The sequence below is a fragment of the Pan paniscus genome, chromosome 20 (assembly GCF_029289425.2).
Source record: "Pan paniscus chromosome 20, NHGRI_mPanPan1-v2.0_pri, whole genome shotgun sequence".
NCBI lineage: Eukaryota > Metazoa > Chordata > Mammalia > Primates > Hominidae > Pan > Pan paniscus.
In genome coordinates this window covers 28,010,429-28,033,906 of record NC_073269.2, presented here as the reverse complement: position 1 = coordinate 28,033,906, position 23,478 = coordinate 28,010,429, and the positions used below count along the sequence as shown (strand labels likewise).

General features: G+C 37.4%; 1 protein-coding gene across 1 annotated transcript in view; it reads left to right on the top strand.

Moving 5' to 3' along the window:
• Positions 1–23,478, top strand: part of LOC100985080 (zinc finger protein 91) — a 254,457-nt gene that overhangs the window by 183,837 nt on the left and 47,142 nt on the right. Inside the window, 2 exon segments of the mRNA XM_034946629.4 lie at positions 1,977–3,312; positions 3,314–3,483. Coding sequence (XP_034802520.3) covers positions 1,977–3,312; positions 3,314–3,483 — 1,506 coding nt within the window.

The window sequence follows — 23,478 nt, the reverse complement described above, 5'->3', positions numbered from 1 at the left end:
ACTAATGTGAGACACACACACACACTCACACACACACAGAGAAATTTGTAATAGCTTCCCAGTTAATGAATCTATTATTTTTTGATGTTCTTCTTTGTTTCTTTGGAGTTTTAATTTCAAGTACATTTTATAAAATATTATACTTTTTGACTTAAGATGGAGCTTGTGTATGATTATTTTGACTATTTATGCTGTCCTCTGATTAATGTTTGCATGGAATGTCTACTTCCAGTCTTTTTTAATCATTAAATTTCTTTTCTGAGATGGAGTTTTGTTCTTTCACTCAGGTGGGAGTGCAGTGGCATGATCTCGGCTCACTGCAACCTTTGCCTCCTGGGTTCAAGCGATTCTCCTGCCTTAGCCTTCTGAGTAGCTGGGACTACAAGCATCTGCCACCACGCCTGGCTAATTTTTGCATTTTTAGTAGAGACTGGGTTTCACCATGTTGGCCAGGGTGGTCTCAATCTCTTGACCTCATGATCCACCTGCCTCGGCCTCCCGAAGTGCTGGGATTACTGGCATGAACCACAGCACCCAACCTCTTTTGTGTATTTATACAAATATGTTTGTGGTACTTTGGGGATTACATATAACCTCTAAAAAATACAACAATATATTTTAATCTGGTAAAAAAATAAGTTGCATACAAAAATTCTTTTTCATCTTCCTTCAAATTTGTCATTGACGTTGCTAGTTATGTCTTTTTGTGTTGTGTATTCATTAACAGATATTTATAATTATTTCTATACTTTTTTCTTTCAAATTTCAGAGAATAATTAGAAATGTTTTTTGCACCACTAGGATAATGCTCAGAAATTCTAATTTTGTTTATTTGTGTATGTTTTCCCAGAAAATTATTTTTGTATGATTATGTGGTGTTTTTTTGAATCATGTTATTTTCAGTAAAATAAACTATTTTCAGCACCCTTTATATGTAGGACATAAGCAGTACCAACTACTGTTTTAGAATTTGTTTATTTTGGAAAGTTTCTATATTTTTATTTGGCAGGACAGATTGACTGATGGTATTATTCTCACTTAATAGCTGCTTTTTTTCACAACTTTTTTATGACTACATCACACAGTTCCCTTATGGCCTGCAAAATTTTTGTTAACTGTTCACAGATTATCTCATAAGACTGTGTTTGTAAATGGCACATCACTGTTTCCTTTTAATTTTTATTTTTTGGAGACAGAGCCTTGCTCTATCCTCCCGACATGCTGGAGTGTACTGGTGCAACCTCAGCTAACTGCAACCTCCACCTCCCAGGTTCAAGCGATTCTCCAGCCTCAGCCTCCTGAGTAGCTAGGATTACAGGCACACACTTCCACACCCAGCTAAATTTTGTAGTTTTAGTAGAGATGGGGATTCGCCATGCTGGCCAGGCTGCCCTTTCTAAAGGCATTATGTTACAGTGAGAAGCAGGAAAAGCTGTGTTGGGTAAATTTATCAGACTTCTCTTTTTCTTCTATGTGGTTTTTCACATTGTGCTCATCTGGGACACTGCACACAATTAACTCATAAATTTTCCACAGATGTATTTTGGTCTCTATGTTTTTGTTACATTTATATGTCTGTGAAAGAATTAGGGCCTGTGGTATTTTGCAAAGCCATTTCATTTATGTAGATGGTATAAATTTATAGGTAAGATTTTTAAACTATATTCATGTGAGTCTAGTAAGTGGAGTAATTTATAAAAAATTTTTTTCAGGTATATGTTCTCATGTTGCTCAAGACCTTTGGCCAGAACAGGGCATGGAAGATTCTTTTCAAAAAGTAATACCAAGAAGATATGAAAAATGTGGACATCAGAATTTACAGTTAAGAAAAGGTTCAAAGTGTGGATGAGCTTAAGGTGCACAAAGAAGGTTATAATGGACTTAACCTGTGTTACACAACTACCCAGAGCAAAGTATTTCAATGCGGTAAATGTTTGAAAGTCTTTTATAAATTTGTAAATTCAAACAGACATAAGACACACTGGAAGGAAACCTTTCAAATGTAAAAAATGTGTCAAATCATTTTGCATGCTTTCACACAAAACCCAGCATAAAAGCATTTATACTACAGGGAAGTCCTACAAATGTAAAGAATGTGGAAAAACCTTTAATTGGTCTTCAACCCTTACTAATCATAAGAAAATTCATACTGAAGAAAAACCCTACAAATGTGAAGAATATAGAAAAGCTTTTAATCTATCCTCAAATCTTACTACACATAAGATAATTCATATTGGAGAGAAATCTTATAAGTGTGAAGAATGTGGCAAAACATTTAACAAATCCTTAACCCTAACCATACATAAGAGGATGCACACTGAAGAGAAACTCTACAAATGTAAAGAATGTGTCAAAGCATATGTATGGTCCTCAAACCTAACTAAACATAAGAGGATGCATGCTGGAGAGAAACCCTACAAATGTGAAGAATGTGGCAAAGCTTTTAGCCAATCCTCAACCCTTACTACACATAAGATAATTCGTACTGGAGAGAAATGCTACAAATGTGAAGAATGTGGCAAAGCATATGTATGGTCCTCAACCCTAACTAAACATAAGAGAATGCACACTGCAGAGAAACCCTATAAATGTGAAGTATGTGGCAAAACTTTTCATCGATTCTCAAATCTTAGTGCACATAAGATAATCCATACTGGAGAGAAACCTTACAAGTGTGAAGAATGTGGCAAAGCATTTATATGGTCCTCAAACCTTACTGAACATAAGAAAATTAATACTAGAGAGAAACCCTACAAATGTGAAGAATGTGGCAAAGCATTTAGCCGATCTTCAACCCTAACTATACATAAGAGGATGCACACTGGAGAGAAACTCTACAAATGTGAAGAGTATGGCAAAGCTTTTAGACAATCCTCAACCCTTACTGCACATAAGATAACTCATACTGGAGAGAAATCCTACAAATGTGAAGAATGTGGCAAAGCCTTTAACTCGTCCTCAACTCTTACTAAACATAAGATAATCCATACTGAAGAGAAACCCTACAAATGTGAAAAATGTGGCAAAACCTTTAACCAGTCTTCAATCCTTTCTAACCATAAGATAATTCATACTGGAGAGAAACCTTACAAGTGTGAAGAATGTGGCAAAGCTTTTAATCATTACTCAAATCTTACTAAACATACGATTGTTCATACTGGAGAGAAACCCTACCAATGTGAAGAATGTGGCAAAACCTTTAACCAGTCTTCAATTCTTACTAACCATAAGAAAATTCATACTGGAGAGAAACCCTGATCATATGAATAATGTGGCAAATCTTTTAACTTATCTTCAACTTTTAATAAACATTGAGGTAGTTTATACTGGAGTAAAACCCTACAAATGTGAAGAATGTGGGAAAGCCTTTTTCTCATCCTCATCCCTAACTACACATAAGAAAATTCATACTGGACAGCAACCCTACAAATGGAAAAAATTTGGCAAAGCCTTTAACCAGTCCTCACTTATTACTACAGATAAGTCATATTGGAGAAAAATCTTACAAGGGTGAATAATACGGAAAGCCTAAAAAAGTCCTCAATTCTTAACAGACATAAGATTATTCATATTGGAGAGAAACTCTACAAACCTGAAAGAAAAGACAATGCTTTTGACAACACCTCAAACTTTTCTAAACATAAAAACTTGTTGCCAACAAATTCTAGAAATGTGAAGAATGTGACAAAGCCTTTAAATGATTGTCACACTTGATTATAGATGAGATAATTCATACTGAGAAAATTGGCGGTGTGAACAATGTGGCCAAGCTTCTAACCAATGCTCACATCTTATTGCACTGTAAAGCATTTATACTTGAGAACCAATGTACAAATATTGACAAAAAAGCCATTAATACCTGCTCAAATCTTACTCAAAATCAGAGTTCATACTAAATAAAAGCATTAAAAGTTTAATTACTATCAAAAGATCTCTCAGAAAATATGTCTATAAAGTGCAGAAGAGTATTTATTTTGAAAAAGCATTACCAATATGAAGAGGGTTGTAATATCTTTGCTTGTATCACAGATCGTATTGCACACATTTTGTACTAGAGGAAAATCTTGAGGCAGTTGTTAAAATTTTGTTCAACATCAAGGAGTTTATACTGAAGAAAACCCTGCCAATGTAATAAATTTGGAAAAACATTTTTTTCAAAAACTGCAAATTATGAAACACCAAAGAGTTTATACTAAAATGTATTTTTGCAGATGCATTAAATATGAAAGATGTTCAGTCCAAAGTTAGTTCTATGTAAATATCAGGGAATCATTCACAGTAGAAACATCTAGGACACTCAAACTTTAGACATTATACTAAATCAGAATGCTGAGTATAAAAAATACAGACTAAAGTTCATATAAACATTATTTGTATATAACTTTAAAAAAAATTTTTGGAGAGATATAATTACACTCAAAGTATACTTTTTGTGAAAATATGGAATTTTTAAAAAGTGAATAATAATGGAATTAATGTCTTAAATTACTTCATGCTGTTTCATCGTTCCTGGTGTATTCACATGTGAAAATATGTGACTAATCATTGCTGCATAAATGATACGAAAGATTCTTTTTTTTAGGTAGGTGTTATTTATGACCTTTTCTATGGAAGGGTAAGGACATTATAATGTAGGACTCATGATGAAAATTTAAGTGGAGAGGCTATTTGTGGTTAACTTATAACATTGAGTGATGTATGAGGTAGGTGTTCAGAGTAATCTGCATTATTAGGAAAGAAAAACAGTTTTAAATTTTGTTTAAGTTAGTATGTTATTAATTGTACTTTTATGGAATAATATTAATTATACTCTTAAATTATAAATTTTCTGTCAACTTAACTTTCCATTTAAACATTTTTAACAGTTTAAATACTATCATGAATTCATTGAAGTGTTATGCCACTAACTTTAGCCTATTCCACCTTACTCAAGGGTGCAGGTAAAAGATGGTAACAATATATTATTTGGTAAGATAACGGACTGAAATCTCTAGTAATCTTTTTTGCCAGTGACTTTAAATTGTCAATAAGTTACAGAATATTGTTCCTATAGGTGAAACTTTTATTCTCATTTTCACGTTTAAATTTATTTTTCTTAATTTTTGTGGATACATAATATGTGTATATGCGTATGCCATATATGGTATATTTTGATACAGGCATGCAATATGTAATCATATTAGAGGAAAATAGGTATCCATTACCTGTAGCATTTATTCTTTGTATTACAAGCAATTCATTTCTACAGTTTTAGTTATTTTTAAATGTACAATTAAATTGTTATTGACTGCAGGATCATTTTTATGGTCATAATGAAAATTATGTAGAAACATAAGTAAAATCCATGCATTTCTGAGTCCTGAGGAAACATTTTTTAAAATTTTAATATATTTTTCTTTGAACATGTGGCCTCTGCTTGCATGCACATATGGACTGTTAGTATTGATTTACAGAGTTAAATATACATCTATTAGTCTAAAGATAAATCTTAGGTGTAAATAAATTTTGGAGTAAATGTATTTGTGTTATCGTAAGTTTGAAACTATTTGTAGCAGAAAAAAGCAATATTGGAACAAAATAAATCATTTTAAGAAGGTGTCTAATTTACTAGAAAAAAAATTCTCAAAAATGCTGAAAGCAAATCTATTCTGTCTGCTTTGTATTGAATTTATTACTGTATAATCCTTGGCTTATGCTTCAGAATCTCCCCATGAAAATTCTCTGTTTTAAGTTGACTATTACTCATGTTAGACTTATAATTTTCTTTTTGTTTGTTTGTTTAATAGTTTTTTTTTTTTTTTTTTTTGAGACGGACTCTTGCTGTATAGCCCAGGCTGGAGTGCAATGGTGCTATCTTGGCTCACTGCAACCTTGGCCTGTCAGTTTCAAGCAATACTTCTACCTCAGCCTCCCAAGTACCTGGGATTACAGGTGCCTGCCACCATGCCCAGCTAAGTTTCATATTTTTAGTAGAGACAGGGTTGGTCAGGCTGGTCTCAAACTACTGACCTCAGGTGATTCACCCACCTTGGCCTCCCAAAGTGCTGGGATTACAGGCATGAGCCACTGTGTCCAGCCTGTGTAATAGTTTATGAAGTATTCATTATGTGAGCTAGTCTGTAATTATAAGAATAATTTTTAAAAAAATTTCATTGTTCCATAATTTAATGGGGTACAGGTGATACTTGGTTGGATGAGTAAGTTCTTTAGTGGTTTGTGAGATCCTGATAGACCCATCAGCTGAGCAGTATACACTGCACCATATATGTTGTCTTCTATCCCTCCTTTTTCCCACTCTTCCCCCAAGTCCCCAAAGTCTATTGTATCATTCTTATGCCTTTGTGTCCTCATTGCTTACCTCCCACATATCAGCGAGGACACACAGCGTTCGGTTTTCCATTCCTCAGTTACTTCACTTAGAATAATAGTCTCTAATCTCATCCAGGTCATTGCAAATGCTGTTAATTCATTCCTTTTTGTGGTTGAGTAGTATCCCAACATATATATATATACACACATATATACACACCACACCTTCTTTATCTACTCATTGATTGATGGGCATTTTGTTTGGTTCCACGATTTTGAAATTGTGAACTGTGCTCCTAGAAACATGAATGTTTAAGTATGTTTTTCTATAATCAGTATTTGGGTTTATTTTTGGGTTCTCTGTTTCATTGTTGTATGTTTCAAATAATGACTTCTTTTCCTGTTGGGTAGATACCCAGTGGTGGGATTAAATGGTAGTTCTACTTTTAGTTCTTTAAGGAATCTCTACACTCTTTTCTATAGTGGCTGTACTAGTTTACATTCCCATCAGCAGTGTAGAAGTGTTTCCTGATTGCCTCATCCATGCCAACATCTACAGTTTATTAATCTTTTGATTATGGCCATTCTTGCAGGAATAAGGTGGTATTACATTGTGGTTTTGATTTGCATTTCCCTGATCGTTAGTGATGTTGAGCTTTTTAAAATCTATGTTTGTTGGCCATTTGTATATCTTCTTTTGAGAATTGTCTAATCAAGGGCCCACTTTTTTATGGGAATTTTTTTTTTTACTGAGTTGTTTGAGTTCATTGTAGATTCTGGATATTAGTCCTTTGTCAGGTGTATAAATTGTTAAGATTTTCTCCCACACTGTGAGTTGTCTGTTTGCTCTGCTGACTGTTCCTTTTGCCGTGAAAAGCTCTTTAATTTAATTAGGTCTTAGCTATTTATCTTTGTTTTTACTGCATTTGCTTTTGGATTTTTGTCATGAAATTTTTTCCTAGCCAATGCCTAGAAGGGTTTTTCCAATGTTATCTTCCAAAATTTATACAGTTTCAGGTCTTAGGTTTAAGTTCTTAAGTCATCTTGAGTTGATTTTTGTATAAGGTGAGAGATGAGGATCCAGTTTTATTCTCCTACATGTGGCTAGCCAATTATTCCAGCACTATTTGTTGAAAAGGGTGTTCTTTCCCCACTTTATGTTTTTGTTTGCTTTGTTGAAGATCAGTTGGCTGTAACTATTTGGGTTTATTTCTGGGTTCTCTGTTCCATTGGTCTATGTGCCTATTTTTATACCAGTACTATGCTGTTTTGGTGACTATGGCCTTACAGTATAGTTTGAAATCAGGTAGTGTGGTGCCTTCATATTTTTTTTTTTTTTTTTTTTTTTGCTTAGACTTCCTTTGTCTATGGGGGCTCCATATGAATGTTAGAATTGTTTTTTCCAACTCTGTTTTTCCAACTCACCATCTTCAGAATGATGATGGTATTTTGATGGAGATTGTGTTGAATTTGTAGATTGCTTTTGGCAGTATGGTCATTTTCACAATATTGATTCCACTCATCCATGAGCATGGGATGTGTTTCCATTTGTGTCATCTACTATTTCTTTCAACAGTGCTTTGTAGTTTTCCTTGTAGAGGTCTTCTGAGTCCTTCATTAGGTGTGTTCCTAAGTATTTTATTTTTGTTGAGCTATTGTAAAAGGGGTTGAGTTCTTGATTTAATTCTCTGTTTGGTTGCTGTTGGTGAACAAAAGGGCTACTTATTTGTGTAGGTTAATCTTGTATCCAGAAACTTTGCTGAATTATTTTATCAGTTCTAGGAGCTTTCTGCAGGAGTCCTTAGGGTTTTCAAGGTAAATGATTATATCATCAGCAAACAGGGGCAGTTTGACCTTTTGTTTACTGATTTGGATGCCCTTTATTTCCTGTCTTATTGCTTTGGCTAGGACTTCCAGAATTGTGTTGAAGAGGAGTAGTGAGAGTGGGCATCCTTGTCTTGTTCCCGTTCTCAGAGGGAATGCTTTCAACTTTTCCCCATTCAGTATTATGTTGGCTGTGGGTTTGTCATAGATAGTTGATTTGGATGCCCTTTATTTCCTGTCTTATTGCTTTGGCTAGGACTTCCAGAATTGTGTTGAAGAGGAGTAGTGAGAGTGGGCATCCTTGTCTTGTTCCCGTTCTCAGAGGGAATGCTTTCAACTTTTCCCCATTCAGTATTATGTTGGCTGTGGGTTTGTCATAGATAGCTTTTATTATATCAAGCTGTGTCCCTTGTGTGCCAACTTTGCTGAGAGTTTTAATCATAAAGGATGCTGGATTTTGTCAAATGCTTTTTCTGAATCTATTGAGATGATCATGTGATTTTAGTTTTAAATTCTATTTATGTGGTATATCACATTTTTTTACCTGTGTGTGTTAAACCATCCCTGCATCCTGGTATGAAATCCACTTGATCACAGTGAATTATCTTTTTGACATGTTGTTGGATTTAATTAGCTAATTTTTTGTTAAGGATTTTAGCATCAATGTTTATCAATGATATTGGTCTGTAGTTTTCTTTTTTGGTTGTGTCTTTTCCTGGTTTGGGTATTAGGGTGATGCTGGCTTCATAGGATGAATTAGAGAGATTTCCTTCTTTCTCTATATTGGTACTGATTCTTTGAATATCTGCTACAATTCTGTTGTGAACCTGTCTGGTCCTGGACTTTTTTTTGTTGGTGATTTTTAAATTACCATTTTAATCTCACTGCTTGTTATTGGTCTGTTCAGGGTATGTAATTCCTCCTGATTTAAGCTAGGAGAGTTGTATTTTTCCAGGAATTTAAGTATCTCTTCTAGGTTTTCTAGTTTTTTTGTAAAGGTGTTTATACTAGCCTTCAGTGATTTTTTTGTGTTTCAGTGGTGTCAGTTATAATATCTCCTGTTTCATTTCTCAGTGAGGTTATTTGGATTTTCTCTTTTTTTCTTTCTTAGTCTTGCTAATGGTCTATCAATTTTATGTATTTTTCCTAAGGAGAAGCTTTTTGTCTCATTTACCTTTTGTATTTTTTTGTTTGTTTGTTTCAATTTCATTTAGTTCTTTTCTGATCTTGGTTATTTCCTTTTTTTCTGCTGGGTTTGGGTTTGGTTTGTTCTTGTTTCTCGTTTCTCTAGTTTCTTGAGGTATGACCTTAGATTGTCTGTTTCTGCTCTTTCAGACTTTCTGATGTAGGCATTTAGGGCTATGAACTTTCCTTTTAGCACCACCTTTCCTGTATCCCAGAGGTTTTGATAGGCTGTGTCATTATTGTCATTCAGTTAGAAAAATTTTTAATTTCCATATTGATTTTGTTTTTGCCCCAATGCTCATTCAGGAGCAGGTTACTGAATTTCCATGTTTTTGCATGGTTTTGAAAGTTTCTTTGTGTGTTGATTTCCAGTTTTATTCCATGGTGGTCTGAAAGAGTGCTTGAAATAATTTCAATTTTCTTAAATTTATTGAGGCTTGTCTTATGGCCTATCATATGATCTATCTTGGAGAAAGTTCCATGCACTGTTGAGCAGAATGTGTGTTCCATGGTTGTTGGATGAAGTGTTTTGTATATATCTGTTAAGTCCATTTTTTCCAAGGTATAGTTAAATTCATTGTTTCTTTGTTGACTTTCTGTCTTGATGACCTGTGTAGTGCTGTCAGTGGAGTATTGAAGTCCCCCATTATTATGATGTTGGTGTCTATCTCATTTCTTCTGTCTATTAGTAATTGTTTTATAAATTTTGGAGCTCCAGTGTGATGTTTGTATACTTAGGATTGCATATATGTTTAGGATTGTGATGTTTTCCTGTTGGATCAGGCCATTTACTGTTATGTAATGTCCTTCTTTGTCTCTTTTAACCACAGTTGCTTTAAAGTTTGTTTTGTCTGATATAAGCATAGCTACCCCTGCTTACATTTGGTGTCCATCTGCATGAAATGCCTTTTTACACCCCTTTACTTTGAGTCTTTATGTTAGGTGAGTCTCCTGAAGATGGCAGATAGTTGGTGAGTTCTTATCCATTCTGCCGTTCTGTGTCTTTTAAGTGGAGCATTTAGGTCATTTACATTCAATGTTAGTATTGAAATGTGAGGTACCATTGCATTCATCATGATCTTTGTTGGCTGCATACTTTGGTGTTTTTGTTGTTGTTGTTGTTGTTGTTGTTTTGGGATGGAGTCTTGCTCTGTCACCCATGGTGTAGTGCAGTGGCTCGATCTTGGCTCACTGCAACATCCGTCTTCCAGGTTCAAGTGATTCTCCTGCCTCAGCCTCCTGAGTAGCTGGTACTACAGGTGCCCACCACTACACCGGGCTAATTTTTGTATATTTAGTACAGACACGGTTTCACCATATCAGACAGGGTGGTCTCGAACTCCTGACCTTGTGATCTACCCACCTCAGTCTCCCAAAGTGCTTACTGGAATTACAGGTGTGAGCCACTGCATCTGGTATTTTTTTTTTTAACTTGTATTTTTATTTTATACATCTAGTTTGATTTATGCTTTAAAGAGTTTCTGGGCCAGGCACGGTGACTCACTCCTATAATGCCAGCACTTTGGAAGGCTAAGGCGGGTGGATCACCTGAGGTCAGGAGTTTGAGACCAACCTGATCAACATGGAGATACCCCCTTCTCTACTAAAAATACAACTGTTTCTTTCCTTCATATATGATGCTTAGTTTCATTGGATGCAAAATTCTTGGCACATAATTGTTTTGTTTGAGGAGGCTGAAGATGGGGCCCCAATCCCTTCTAGTTTGTATGGTTTCTACTGAGAAGTCTGCTGTTAGTCTGGTAGGTTTTCCTTTATAGGTTACCTGGTGCTTCTGTCTCACAACTCTTAAGATTCCTTTGTCTTTACTTTGGATAAGCTGATGACAGTGTGCTTAGGCGAAGATCTCTTTGCAATGAATTTTCCAGGTGTTCTTTGTGCTTCTTGTATTTGCATGTCTAGGTCCCTAGCAAGGCCAGAGAAGTTTTCCTTGATTATTCCCTCAAATATATTTTTCAAGCTTTTAGAATTGTCTTCTTTCTCAGGAACACAAATTATTCTTAGGTTTGGTCATTTAACTTAATTCCAGACTTCTTGGAGGCTTTGTTCATATTTTCTTATTCTTTTTTCTTTGTCTTTGTTGAATTTGGTTAATTCAAATATCTTGTCTTTGAACTCTGAATTTCTTTCTTCTACTTGTTACTGCTGAGACTTTCCAGAGCGTTTCGTATTTCTAAAAGTCTGTGCAAAGTTGCCTGAATTTTTGATTTTTTTTCTTTAAGCTATATATTTTGTTGAATATTTCTTCCTTCACTTCTTGTATGATTTTTTTTTTTAATTTTGTTGCATTGGGCTTCACCTTTCTCTTGTCCCTCCATCATTAGCTTAAGAACTAACCTCCTGAATTCTTTTTTTAGATAAATCAGGGATTTCTTCTTGGTTTGGATCCATTGCCGGTGAGCTAGTGTGATTTTTTTTTTGTGGGGGGTGTTGACAAACCTCCTTTTGTCATATGACCTGGTTTGCTTTTCTGGTTCCTTCTCATTTGGGTAGTCCCTTTCAGAGGGAAGGTCTAGAGCTGAAAACCGTTGTTCAGATTTTTTTTTTTTATCCCACAGGGTGTTCCCTTGATGTAGAACTCTCCCCCTTTTCCCGTGGATGTGGTTTCCTGTGAGCCGAACTGCAGTGATTGGTTGTCTCTCTTCTGGATCTAGCCACCCAGTGAGTCTTCCCAGCTCCAGGCTGATACTTGGGGTTGTCTGCACAGAGTCCTGTGATGTGAACTGTTTATGGGTCTCTCAGCCATGGATACCAGTGCCTGCTCTGGTGGAGGTGGCTAAGGGTGCAGTGGACTCCATGGGTGTCCTTAGCTTTGGTGGTTTAATGCTTTATTTTTGTGCTGGTAGACCTCCTGCCAGGAGATAGCGCTTTCCAGAAAGCATCAGCTGTAGTACTGTTGAAAGGGACCAGCAGTGGGTGGGACCCCAGGACTCCCAAGATTATATGTCCTTTTTCTTCTGCTATCATGGTGTGTAAGGAAGGACCAATGGGTGCAGGGGGCGCTAGGCATGCCTGAGTTCAGAGTCTCCTTGGGTGGTTGTTGCTGAAGCTGCTGTGGCAGATGGGGGTGAGATTCCCAGGTCACTGGAGTTGTGTACCTAGGAGGATTATGGCTGTCTCTGCTGAGTCATGCAGGGTGTCAGGGAAGTGGGGGAAAGCTGGCAGTCACAGGCCTTACTCAGCTCCCATGCAAACCAAAGGGCTGGCCTCACTCTCACTGTGCCCTTCATAACAGCCCTGAGTCTGTTTCCAGGTGGAGGGCGAGTTGGGCTTGAAAATTTCCCCAGGCTTTCTGTCTCCCAGCTGTGGGGAAAAAAAGGGCTTTAGTTCTTCCATGCCTGTGAAGTCTTCAAGCCGGATTCATGCCTTCCCCCGAGTTCTGGCCAGAAGTCTTCTTGCCCCATTCAAATTGTTACAAAGTTCAGCTAGGGAAGTCCTTCTCCCCTTGGAAGTTTTACCCCTGCTCCTCTGTCCTCCTCTTGATGGATCCCTGTGGTGCTAGGCAGGAATGGGCTCCTTGGGGATTCAGCGAGCTCCCAGGGCCTCTTTGTTGCCTCCTACACCCCTGTATTTCACTCAGCTTGGCTCTCTAACTTGACGCAGCTCCAGGTAGTTAGAAACTTCTCCCACAAACAGACTTTCAGCTTCTCCAGTGGGGTTGTGTGTTTAGGAGAGGAGGGTCTCCCTTTCCCACTTCTGCAGTTGTGGCACTCACAGTATTTGGGGTGTCTCCAGGGTCCTGCAGGAGCAGTCTGCTTCCTTCAGAGGGTCTGCCCTGATGCCTTTAAAGACACAGTCTCAAGATGAAAGTGGTGATTTGTTCAGATAATCTCTCCTGAGAAGGAATCAGAGAAGAGAGGAAGAAATGGTTGATTGTCAGGTAAGTGTGTCCCAGGTCAAAATTGTGTCCACATTTTCTTCTAGAATGTCATGTATTTAGAATTGCAATCATTTACATTTCTACTTCTGATGCTTTTGCCTAACAAGATTATTTGAACTACATTTCTCTTGTCTTCTCGTGACAGTGAAAGGACCTCATTAAAATAATTCACTCCTATATATCAGAGGCTTATCTTTATTCTCTCCATCCATTATTCTTACATATCACAACTAATACTCACCTTGAATTTATACCCTGAAATATTGAGAATATTCTCTTTGTTGACAGATCAGCCTGGGCAGGTGGGGATATAAAACATTCTTATTGGGGATGGTGCTGGGTCCTCAGATATCAGTGAGGGAGAAAACCACACCTTTTAGGTTCCATCGGAGGGCTCCATCAACTCTATGAAGAACATAATTTTTAAATGCACACTTTAAAAGAATGGAATTAATAGCCTGGAATAATTTAGAAAGATATGTAAAGGAATGAATTCAAAGAAATTTGCCTTCTAGAATGCTAAAAGAGTTTTTAGATACACTATTAGAAATTACAAAACATGGGCAACATATGTGGCTTGAACTTTACATAAAACATATTTTTCATGATTAGATTCAGATTATAATTTATGTTTTTTGGCCAGTAGTCTCACAGAGTCATGTTGCATCCTCCTATATGTATCAGCACCTGATACCAATCTGTCCCATTAATTTTATTACCTTGGTTAACGTGTTTTCTGTAGAATTTCTTCACTATAATGTTTTTTTTTTAAACTGTATTATTAATAGGTATTTTGGAGAGGTGACTAATGTGCATAAACAATTACATTTACTCTGAAAGCTCTCCTGTCATGCCAAGTGTCAGGTTCCAGCCTAATCTGAGGTCTAACAGGAGTGGGTGGGTGAGTGGTGGGTTGCTGGAAAAACAATCAAGGAACTATGGGAATTTTTGAGATGGCTTTTTTTTCTCTCTAGGCACAAGCCTGAGCATGAGCCCTGTGTACAGGGTGAGCAGCTTTACTCTCCCTCTCCCTCCTGTCCACCTGTCTGTGTACTCCTTTCACTCAATAGTGGATCAGAGCCAAGTATGAGCTTACACAACCAGGTTAGATAATAAGTAGAATTGTGCACCTGCACTCTAAACTAACTGAGTCATGCTGAACCAGACGTTTACCATGGCCTATTCTTGACCACAGAATATCCATTTTTCTTACGCTCTTTTTCTTAATAGTTTCTCTTTGTTTATACATTGCTTTGGAAAATGAAGGCAGTCATCTTTGTTTACTGGTCATATACATGGGGACAAAACCCAGGTTCTATCACTTACTAGATGTTTTACAGAGTATTTTTCTTAAGCTAGAATCATTGACATCATTGGTGAGTTTGTTAGCAATACAGTAACTCAGGTCTCATCCCAGATCTCTTGAATTAGAATATGTATTTTAACAAAATCTCCAGTTTATTAATGTATGCATTAAAATTCGAGAGGTAACTTCAAACTTACTGTGACTTCTCCATATGAGAACTGTACACACCTTCCTCTGTATAATGCATATATGGCACTCAAAACTGTATATGCTTGTGTTTTTGCCATAAATATTATGCCGTATCATTCAGAAAACTATAATACATACACTGATTTTGTGGATCTTGTTTCATCCTCTTTCCTCAGAATGAAGGAATACATTAGAGAATCTTTCTCTATTGAACAATATTTTATTGGATAATTCCAGTCTCTTATGTGAAACAGAGCCAGTTCTCTTAACTCTCAAACACTTAGAGTAAAATTAATAATTCTGCCTATGGCCACTTGCTAAGTATGTGTGGGTCTTTGTGTTTATTTTAGGAGATGTTAACTTTCAAGGCTGTGGCCATAGAATTCTCTCAGGAGGTGTGGAATGTCTGAATACTGCTAAGTGAAATTTGTATAGAGATGCAGTGTTAGAGAACTGCCGAAAACTGGTCTCTCGGTGTCAATACATTTTCCCCAGATTTTCTAATATATCCTAACGCTTCTATTTTCTCCCTTTGTGGAATGATTTTGGCAGTTTTTCCTCTGCATAAATTATTTTTAGATCAACACTTTTAAGGAAAACTTGAAGGTTTACTGGAACAGAAAAGAAAATCTTCAAGATGTTTTAAAAGGAAACTTCCCCTTTCTTGAGCTAATCTGTATTCTTCACTCTAGATTAATGGTCATTCTAGAAATTCAGTGGCATTAAATATTCTTGCCCAAATATTAAAATTCAATATCCAGCACCAATTTTAAATTCAATAATATTGAATAGTAGAGCTAACGACCCAGAAATGTAAAATATGTTCTAAATATTCAAAAGTTTCTGTCAGAAAACAGTATTTTGTAATTAAATTTCTAGAATCTTTCATATTTTCTCCTGTCTACTGAACATGGTACAAGGTTGGTAACTGTAGAATCTCAGCAAGTTATGTTACTTTTTTCTAACAAAACAGGCCTTGCTGTCTCTAAACCTGATCGCATCTCCTGCCTTGAGCAAATAAAAGAGCCCTGGAATGTGGAGACATGAGACAGTGGTCAAATACTCAGGCAGGTAAGCATGAATGAAGCAGATAACACAGATGAGAGGTACAAAGGTCAAAAAGAATTGCAGACCTTAAAATGTGGTATGGGATGCTCTGCTTCAGTGGAAATGTTTCCTAAAAAGCCATTTTTTATTCTGTAGCTTTTGTATAGGAGCATCATTTGTCCCATACCGTTAAATTCTCTATGGACTCTACTTGCTATTTAGTGATTTTCCTCTGAAGGTACCGTGAGAGCTAAAGTCCTCTTTATGGCTTATAAGGTACTGCATGATATGCCTCCTCTTCCATTGCTTCAAGGGGGAATATAAGAATATCTCTGAGTATTTTGAGGAAGTGCATGTTAGATCATTTCTGAAGTTTTCTTTTTCCATCATATCTGAAGTGTGTGAGAGCAGTGGTGACATTAAGATTTGTTTCAGAAATCTCAGGAACATCAATGACAGATGTTACTTGCTATTTCTGTATTTTTTCTTTTCTTTCTTTCCTTTTTGTTTTTGTTCGTTTGTTTGTTTGTTTGTTTGTTTGAGGCAGAGTTTTGCTCTTGTTGCCCAGGCTGGAGTACAATGGCATGATCTCAGCTCACCACCATCTTCCCCTCCTGGGTTCAAGCGATTCTCCTCTGGGTTCAAGAGATTCTCCCACTTCAACCTCTGGAGTAGCTGGGATTACAGGCATGCCCCACCATGACCAGCTAATTTTGTACTTTTAGTAAAGATGGTGTTTCCCAATGTTGGTCAGCCTGGTCTTGAATTTCCGAACATAAGTGATCCTCCCGCCTTGGCATCCCAAAGTGCTGGGATGACAGGCGTGAGCCACCGTGCCCAGCCTCTATTTTTTCTTTTTGATATTAGTAATTTTAACAGATTTGAAGTCATAGCTCATCATTGTTTTCATTTGCAGTTGCCTATTTGTAGGTGATATTAGGTATCATTTTCATATAATAAACTAATTTTCTGTGAGTAGATACCCAATGATGAGGTTTCTGAATCAAATCGTAGTTTTATTTTTAGTTGAGATTGAGCATGTTTTTTATATGCATGTTGGTTATTTGTATGTCTTTATTGAAAAATACTTAGTAGTATTTGCTCATTTTTCAATGGGATTTCTCATTATTATGATATTTTTGAATTGTTTGAGTTATTTGTAAATTCTGAATATTGGTTTCATGTTGGCCCATAGTTTGCAAATATATTCTTTTATTCTGTAGGTTGCCTATTTATCCTGTTGATTTTTTTTTTTTTACTGTGCAAAAACTCTTTTGTGTCCCATTTGTCTATTTTTTATAATAATAATATAATAATAGTTTTCTTTGTTGTGTCCTTGGCTAGTTTTGGTATCACGGTGATACTGACCTCAGAGTGACTTAGGGAGAATTTAATTATCTTCAATTTTTGGGAAGAGTTTAAGGAGGATTATTATTCTTTGTATATTTGGTAGAATTTGGCTGTGCGTTTATCCAGTCCTGAGCTTTTCTTTGTCGAGATACTTTTTATTACTGACTCAATCATGCTACTCATTACTGGTTTGTTCAGGTACTCTATTTCTTCCTGGCTCTATCTTGGGAGGTTGTATGTTTCCATGAATTTATTCATTCTTTTTAGGTTTTCAGGTTTATTAGTGTCTAGATGTTTATAATCATTTCTAGTGATCTTTTGTATTACTGTTGTATCCATTGTAATGTCTTCTTTCATAACTGATTTTGTTTATTTAGATTTTTATTCTGTTTGTGGTTAATCTACCTAGCAATTTACCCATTTTGTCTTTTTGGAAAACCAACTCTATTCTGTTGATCATTTTTATTGTTTTTCATCTCTATTTCATTTGGTTGTGTTCTGATTTTTGTTATTTTTTTCTTCTAACTTGGAATTTTGTTTATTATTAATTTTCTAGTTCCTTGAAGAGTATGTGATGTCAGGTGCTCAATATGTAAGCTTTCTACTTTTTTGATGCAGTCATTTAGGCTGTAAACTGCCCTCTTAGTATTATATTTGCTTTATCTCACAGGTTTTATTATATTGTGTTTGTCTTTCCATCTTTTTTCCCACACATTTTTAATTTTTATCTTAATTTTCTTTTTGAAATGGGTTTTAATCTGTCACCCAGGCTGGAGGGCAGTGGAACAATCTTGGCTCACTGCAACCTCCACCTTCCAGGATCAAACCATCTTTTTATCTCAGCCTCCCGAGTAGCTAGGACCATAGGTGCGCACCATTACATCTAGCTATTTTTTAAAATGTTTTGTAGAGATACAGTTGTGGCATGTTGCCCAGGCTAGTCTCAAAGTCCTGACCTCAGGTGATTCACCTGCCTCAGCCTCCCAAAGTGCTGGGATTACAGAGGTGAGCCACCACTCCTGGCTGGCCATTTTAATTACTTCATTTACAGTTGTTGGGAACAAGCCCCCCAAAATCTGTCCATAAACTGGCCCTGAAATTGGCTATAAACAAAATCTCTGCAGCACTGTGACATGTTCATGATGGCCATAACACCCACACTGGAAGGTTGTGTGTTTACCAGAATGAGGGCAAGGAGCACCTGGCCCGCCCAGGGCAGAAAACCGCTTAAAGGCATTCTTAAGCCACAAACAATAGCATGAGTGATCTATGCCTTAAGGACATGCTCCTGCTGCAGTTAATTAGCCCAACCTATTCCTTTAATTTGGCCCATCCCTTCATTTCCCAGCCTGACCAATGTGGTGAAACCTGTCTCTACTAAAAATACAAAAATTAGCTGGACGTGGTGGTGGGTGCCTGTAATCTGAGCTACTGGGGAGGCTGAGGCAGGAGAATTGCTTGAAACAGGGAGACAGAGACTGTAGTGAGCCTACATTGCACCACTGCACTCCAGCCTGGGCAACAGAGCAAGACTCCATCTCTCAAACAAGTAAAATAAAATAAGTAAATCAACATGCAGTAGTCAGTGAGCATCAGCCATGCAATTGTGCTAGGTACAGAAGATGGAAAAAATATCCTTGAGGTAGGAGAAACATGTTAACAGATAAATTACAGCAGACAGACTTGATAGACGAGGGTAAAAGTTATTAGGAACAGAAGGCCTAATTCTCCCTAGAAAAGGTACTATTTGAGATGGGTCTCAACAGAAGAGTAAAGAGTAAATACTCTTTGCTGGGGGAAGGGGATGGAGACACAACAAAAAGAACAACCCATGCAACAGCAGGGGCAGTAAAGAATTATTCAGTGTGTCAGTGATGTGGAAGACAGAGACAAGAGCCAAGACTAGCAATTTGGTTTGGAAGCAGATATGGGTCTTCGTAAAACAAGTGAAGGAGTTTGGATTTTTCTTTTTGCAGACAGCAGGGAGGCAAGAGATGTTATTAGGCAGGCAAACAATGAGAGCAGCTTTTGTTTTTGAGGATGATGACTCTGGCAGCAAGCTGGAAGATTAACAGCAGTAGAGAGAAACTGGTGGCAGAAAATTAAGAGGTGCTTATGACTCAATGAGGGCCTTAGGTCAGAAGTGATTAAACAGCCAAAGTCAGTGACTGAAGCATGGTTTTGAGGAGAGCCTGGTGACTGATTGGACATGGGGGTGAGAGAGACATGCATCAGGACAGCCATCAGTAATGTTCCTGGCCTAGTAGGTTGTGTGCATGGCAATCACCTTCCAGAAGGAATGGACATTACTTTCATTTTTACAAGTACTTGCAGGGTGAGGGACTTGTAGTGTGATCAGGATCACAAAAGATTACTGCTTCAGAAAAATTGTAAGTGAAAATCTAGAGTTAGAGTTGTCAGTTTATAGGTTAAAGGAGAGGGCACAAAAGCACCAGAATGCACAGGGCACTCTGCAGGAACAGAACTCACTCCCAAGTATGGGAGGTGAAAGATTGCTGCAGAAAACAGGTACCTGGCAACTGACTCCAATGGGATGCTTACAGTCTGTCCACTGATTTCAGAATTTTAAAACAACTATTCTCAAGTGTTGCACATGTCTCTAAGGTAAGTGGGAGCCCAGACCACTTTGGAGGCAACTGTCTGCTTACTGCAGGCAGCCCTTTCTTTTCTGGAATTCAGTCTCCTCATCTTCTTGCCTTATCTCGTGCATATTTCCTGCTTGTGTAGTAGGGTGGAAAGTGGAAGGGCAGGACAAAGGTCAAATCAGTGGCACTTATTTGCTAAACATATACTAGACAGTTCTGGTGTGAGGCCTGGGGTCCCAGATCATATAAATTATCACTGTCTCCTTTATTGCATCCCTGTATTGTCCCCATCCATCTCAGCCAGGGCAGCTGGCTGACATCCACTCTCTGAAGATGACATGTGTAGACAGAAGACCTGGCTCAGAAACAACGCTCTATGAAAAGGGCAGATAGTTATGTAAGAATTTTGCAAAAACTTGAGAAATTAAAATAAGGGAGACTATGAATGCAAAAACATTAACTATCAAGCTAGTAAGAGCTAGTTCAAAGAATTTTTTTAAAAGATATACTCCACGTAACTGAAAACATGAGGGAGACTGGCAGATGACAGCATCAGAGCGAATTTCCTAAATAACTCAGGTAAAAGCCACCTACCAAAACAGCTTTACAGAGCCAATGCATCTCATTTGTTGAAGAAGCTGATGAGTTCTAGAGCTCTTATTTACTATGGAGTTTTCAAATACACTGAATACCACTTAATGTTTTCCTCAATCCCAAGCTTCTTGTAAAACTTTGACCCTGCCAACCATGGCATCTTAGAGGCAGATAAAAGCTTACCTACTTTCTGGAACTTCAGATTTCTAAATATAGCACATGCAATACAGGGAATGCACCCACTGTGCTTGTGGATGCAATAAAGGCCACTACTACACCTCTCAAGCAGGCTTCCTTGACTTCAGCTCTGCTGACATTTGTGGCTATCCTGTGCATTGTAATATGCTGAGCAGCATTTCTAGTGTCTGTATACTTAAGGCCAGTAGCACCCTTCCCCAAAGCAAATCACTCAAAAATTCAAAATTCTGGAAAGGAAATCCACAGTGGATACCCACAAAGCTTCCTGATCTCAAAATAAACCACTTTATTCCATATGTAGGTTTTGAGTTTCTGGAACATTTATTTATCTTTACAACAATCCCATGAGGTAGAAAGGCTACTGAAAAGATGTCTATCATCATATTCATCAATGGCAACGTCACCAGAGGCTAAAGTTTCATTTGAAATTCCCTTATACCTTCAAATTCAATCAAATTTATTTTGAAAAAAAAAGGTCTTCTTTATTAAAAATAACAACACACATACACAGAGGTAAATAAGCAGTATACATTTAAATCTATGATTTTTTTTTTTTGAGATCAAGCTGACTCTATAAAGCAGGTGTTCCATGGAGCTAGATGGTAGTTAGGAATTGTGGATGCTGAGCTTAATTTATTGCCAGCCACTGGGTACCTCATAAAGCAGCTATAAAATGGGTCCACATACACACCCAACCCTAATAGTGTTGTTCTGAGTATAAACATGGAATCTTTCCTGAATGATTTCAAAGAAGCAGGGTGAAAATAACTTAGTCCAAGAAGGTATATCAAAATGAATAAAGAACATTTTAAAGTAAACTACCAGAAATATCACACATTTATATAGTCCTACCCCATTGTCTCTGAGAACACGGAAAAAAGAGAAAATACAAAGCAAGCTAGGGAAAGACAAATACAGTTTTTAAAAGCTCTAATTAACCCCACTAAGAATTTTTTTGGCTACCTGGTGTATGTCAGGCACTGTACAATGTAGGGCAGTGCTCCTCAACCTTGTTGGCACCAGGGTCTGGTTTTGTGACAGACAATTTTTTCACGGATGTGGCAAGATGGTTTTCTATTGGTATGATTTAAGCGCATTACACTTACTGTGCACTTTGTTTCTATTATTACATTATAATATATAATGAAATAATTATACAGCTCACCATAACGTAGAATAAGTGAGAGCCATGGGATTGTTTTCCTGCAACTAAAGGTTCCCATCTAGGGGTGATGACAGACAGTGAGAGATCCTTAGGCATTAGATTCTCGTAAATAGTGTACAACCTAAATCCCTCATGTGCGCAGTTCACAATAGGGTCTGCACTCCTATGATAATCTAATGCGGCTGCTGATTTGTAATGCGAGTGATGGGGAGTGGCTGTGAATCCTGATGAAGCCTCGCTCATCCACTGCTCACCTCCTGCTGTGCAGTTTGGTTTATAACAGACCACAGACTGGTATCAGTCTGTGCCCTGGGTGTTGAGGACTCCTGATGTAGGGCAACAATATTTATTCATTTATTTATTGAGTGTAGTGCTGTAATCTCAGCTCACTGCAATCTCTGCCTCCGGGGTTAAGTGATTCTCCTGCCTCAGCCTCTCGAGTAGCTGGGATTACAGGCATAAGCCAAGAAGCACGGCTAATTTTGTATTTTTAGTAGAAATGGAGTTTCACCTTGTTGGTCAGGCTGGTCTTGATCTCCTGACCTCAAGTGATCCACTCACCTAGGCCTCCCAAAGTGCTGAGATTACAGGTGCAAGCCAACATGACCGGCTGGCAACTACATTTATTACCATCCATTTATTACTAGGTCACCCATGTTGTACAGTGCCTGGCACAGACCAGGTGGCCAATAAACAGCTATTGATCTAATGCAGGAATAATAAGGTAAGGTTTATTTTTTCTCCTTCAACATGCTATACCTTTGCCAGATGCAAATAAGACCTCAAAAGTCTGCCTGAATAAACTTAAAATAAAAGACCCTTTCATCAAACGGTCACTTAGATGGTGTAACAAGTTAGGTATGAATGTATCACCTGTACCAGCTCAGTGAAATGCGTGTTAACCATCACATAACAAACTCGTGTCTGGCATGCTAAGGGCTTTGAGTCTGAATTTCTGATGAGAAATAAAGTGGTATATAGAAAACCCCAGAGAATGATATTCCATATATCCATAAGCATCAGTAGCACTTCTTAAAAGTCTCGCACATCCAGCAAACCCTTTAAAAATGAGATATCCTAATATGCAACCAGTTTAGCAGTATTTTTAAGAATGATAAGGGCTGGGCACGGTGGCCCGTGCCTGTAATACCAGCACTTTGGGTGGCCGAGGTGGGCGGATCACCTGAGGTCGGGAGTTCAAGACCAGCCTGACCAACATGGAGAAACCCTGTCTCTACTAAAAATACAAAAATCAGCCGGGCTTGGTGGTGCATGCCTGTAATCCCAGCTACTGGGAAATCTGAGACAGGAGAATCACTCGAACCTGGGAGGCGGAGGTTGCAGTCAGCCAAGATCGTGCCATTGCACTCCAGCCTGGGCAACAAGAGCAAAACTCCGTCGCAAAAATAAATAAATAAAATAAAATAAAATAAAATATAAAATAAAATAAAATGAAATAAAATAAGATAGGGCAACTTCATTTACCTAAAATGGAGCACAAGATCCTTTAGAAGGAACTCATACTCATTCCTGCAAAAATTCTGCCAACTCTTGAAGGTAGCACAGAATTAAGCGTTTGTGTGTGTGTGTGTTTCCAAAGAGGTTTTAGCCAAGATTGTGGTCTCTAACAGACTCCCTGATTAAAATAGGGTTTAGAAACTATACTGCCTACTTGAAAAAGCATCAAATCTAGAGAATGCTTTTCACAGGTATGAAAAAAATGAAAACAAAATCACATTCTTCTATTTGCAATTCCCTTTCCCTCACTTTCCACTTCTATTAAATATACTTCAGTAACATTGTGCAT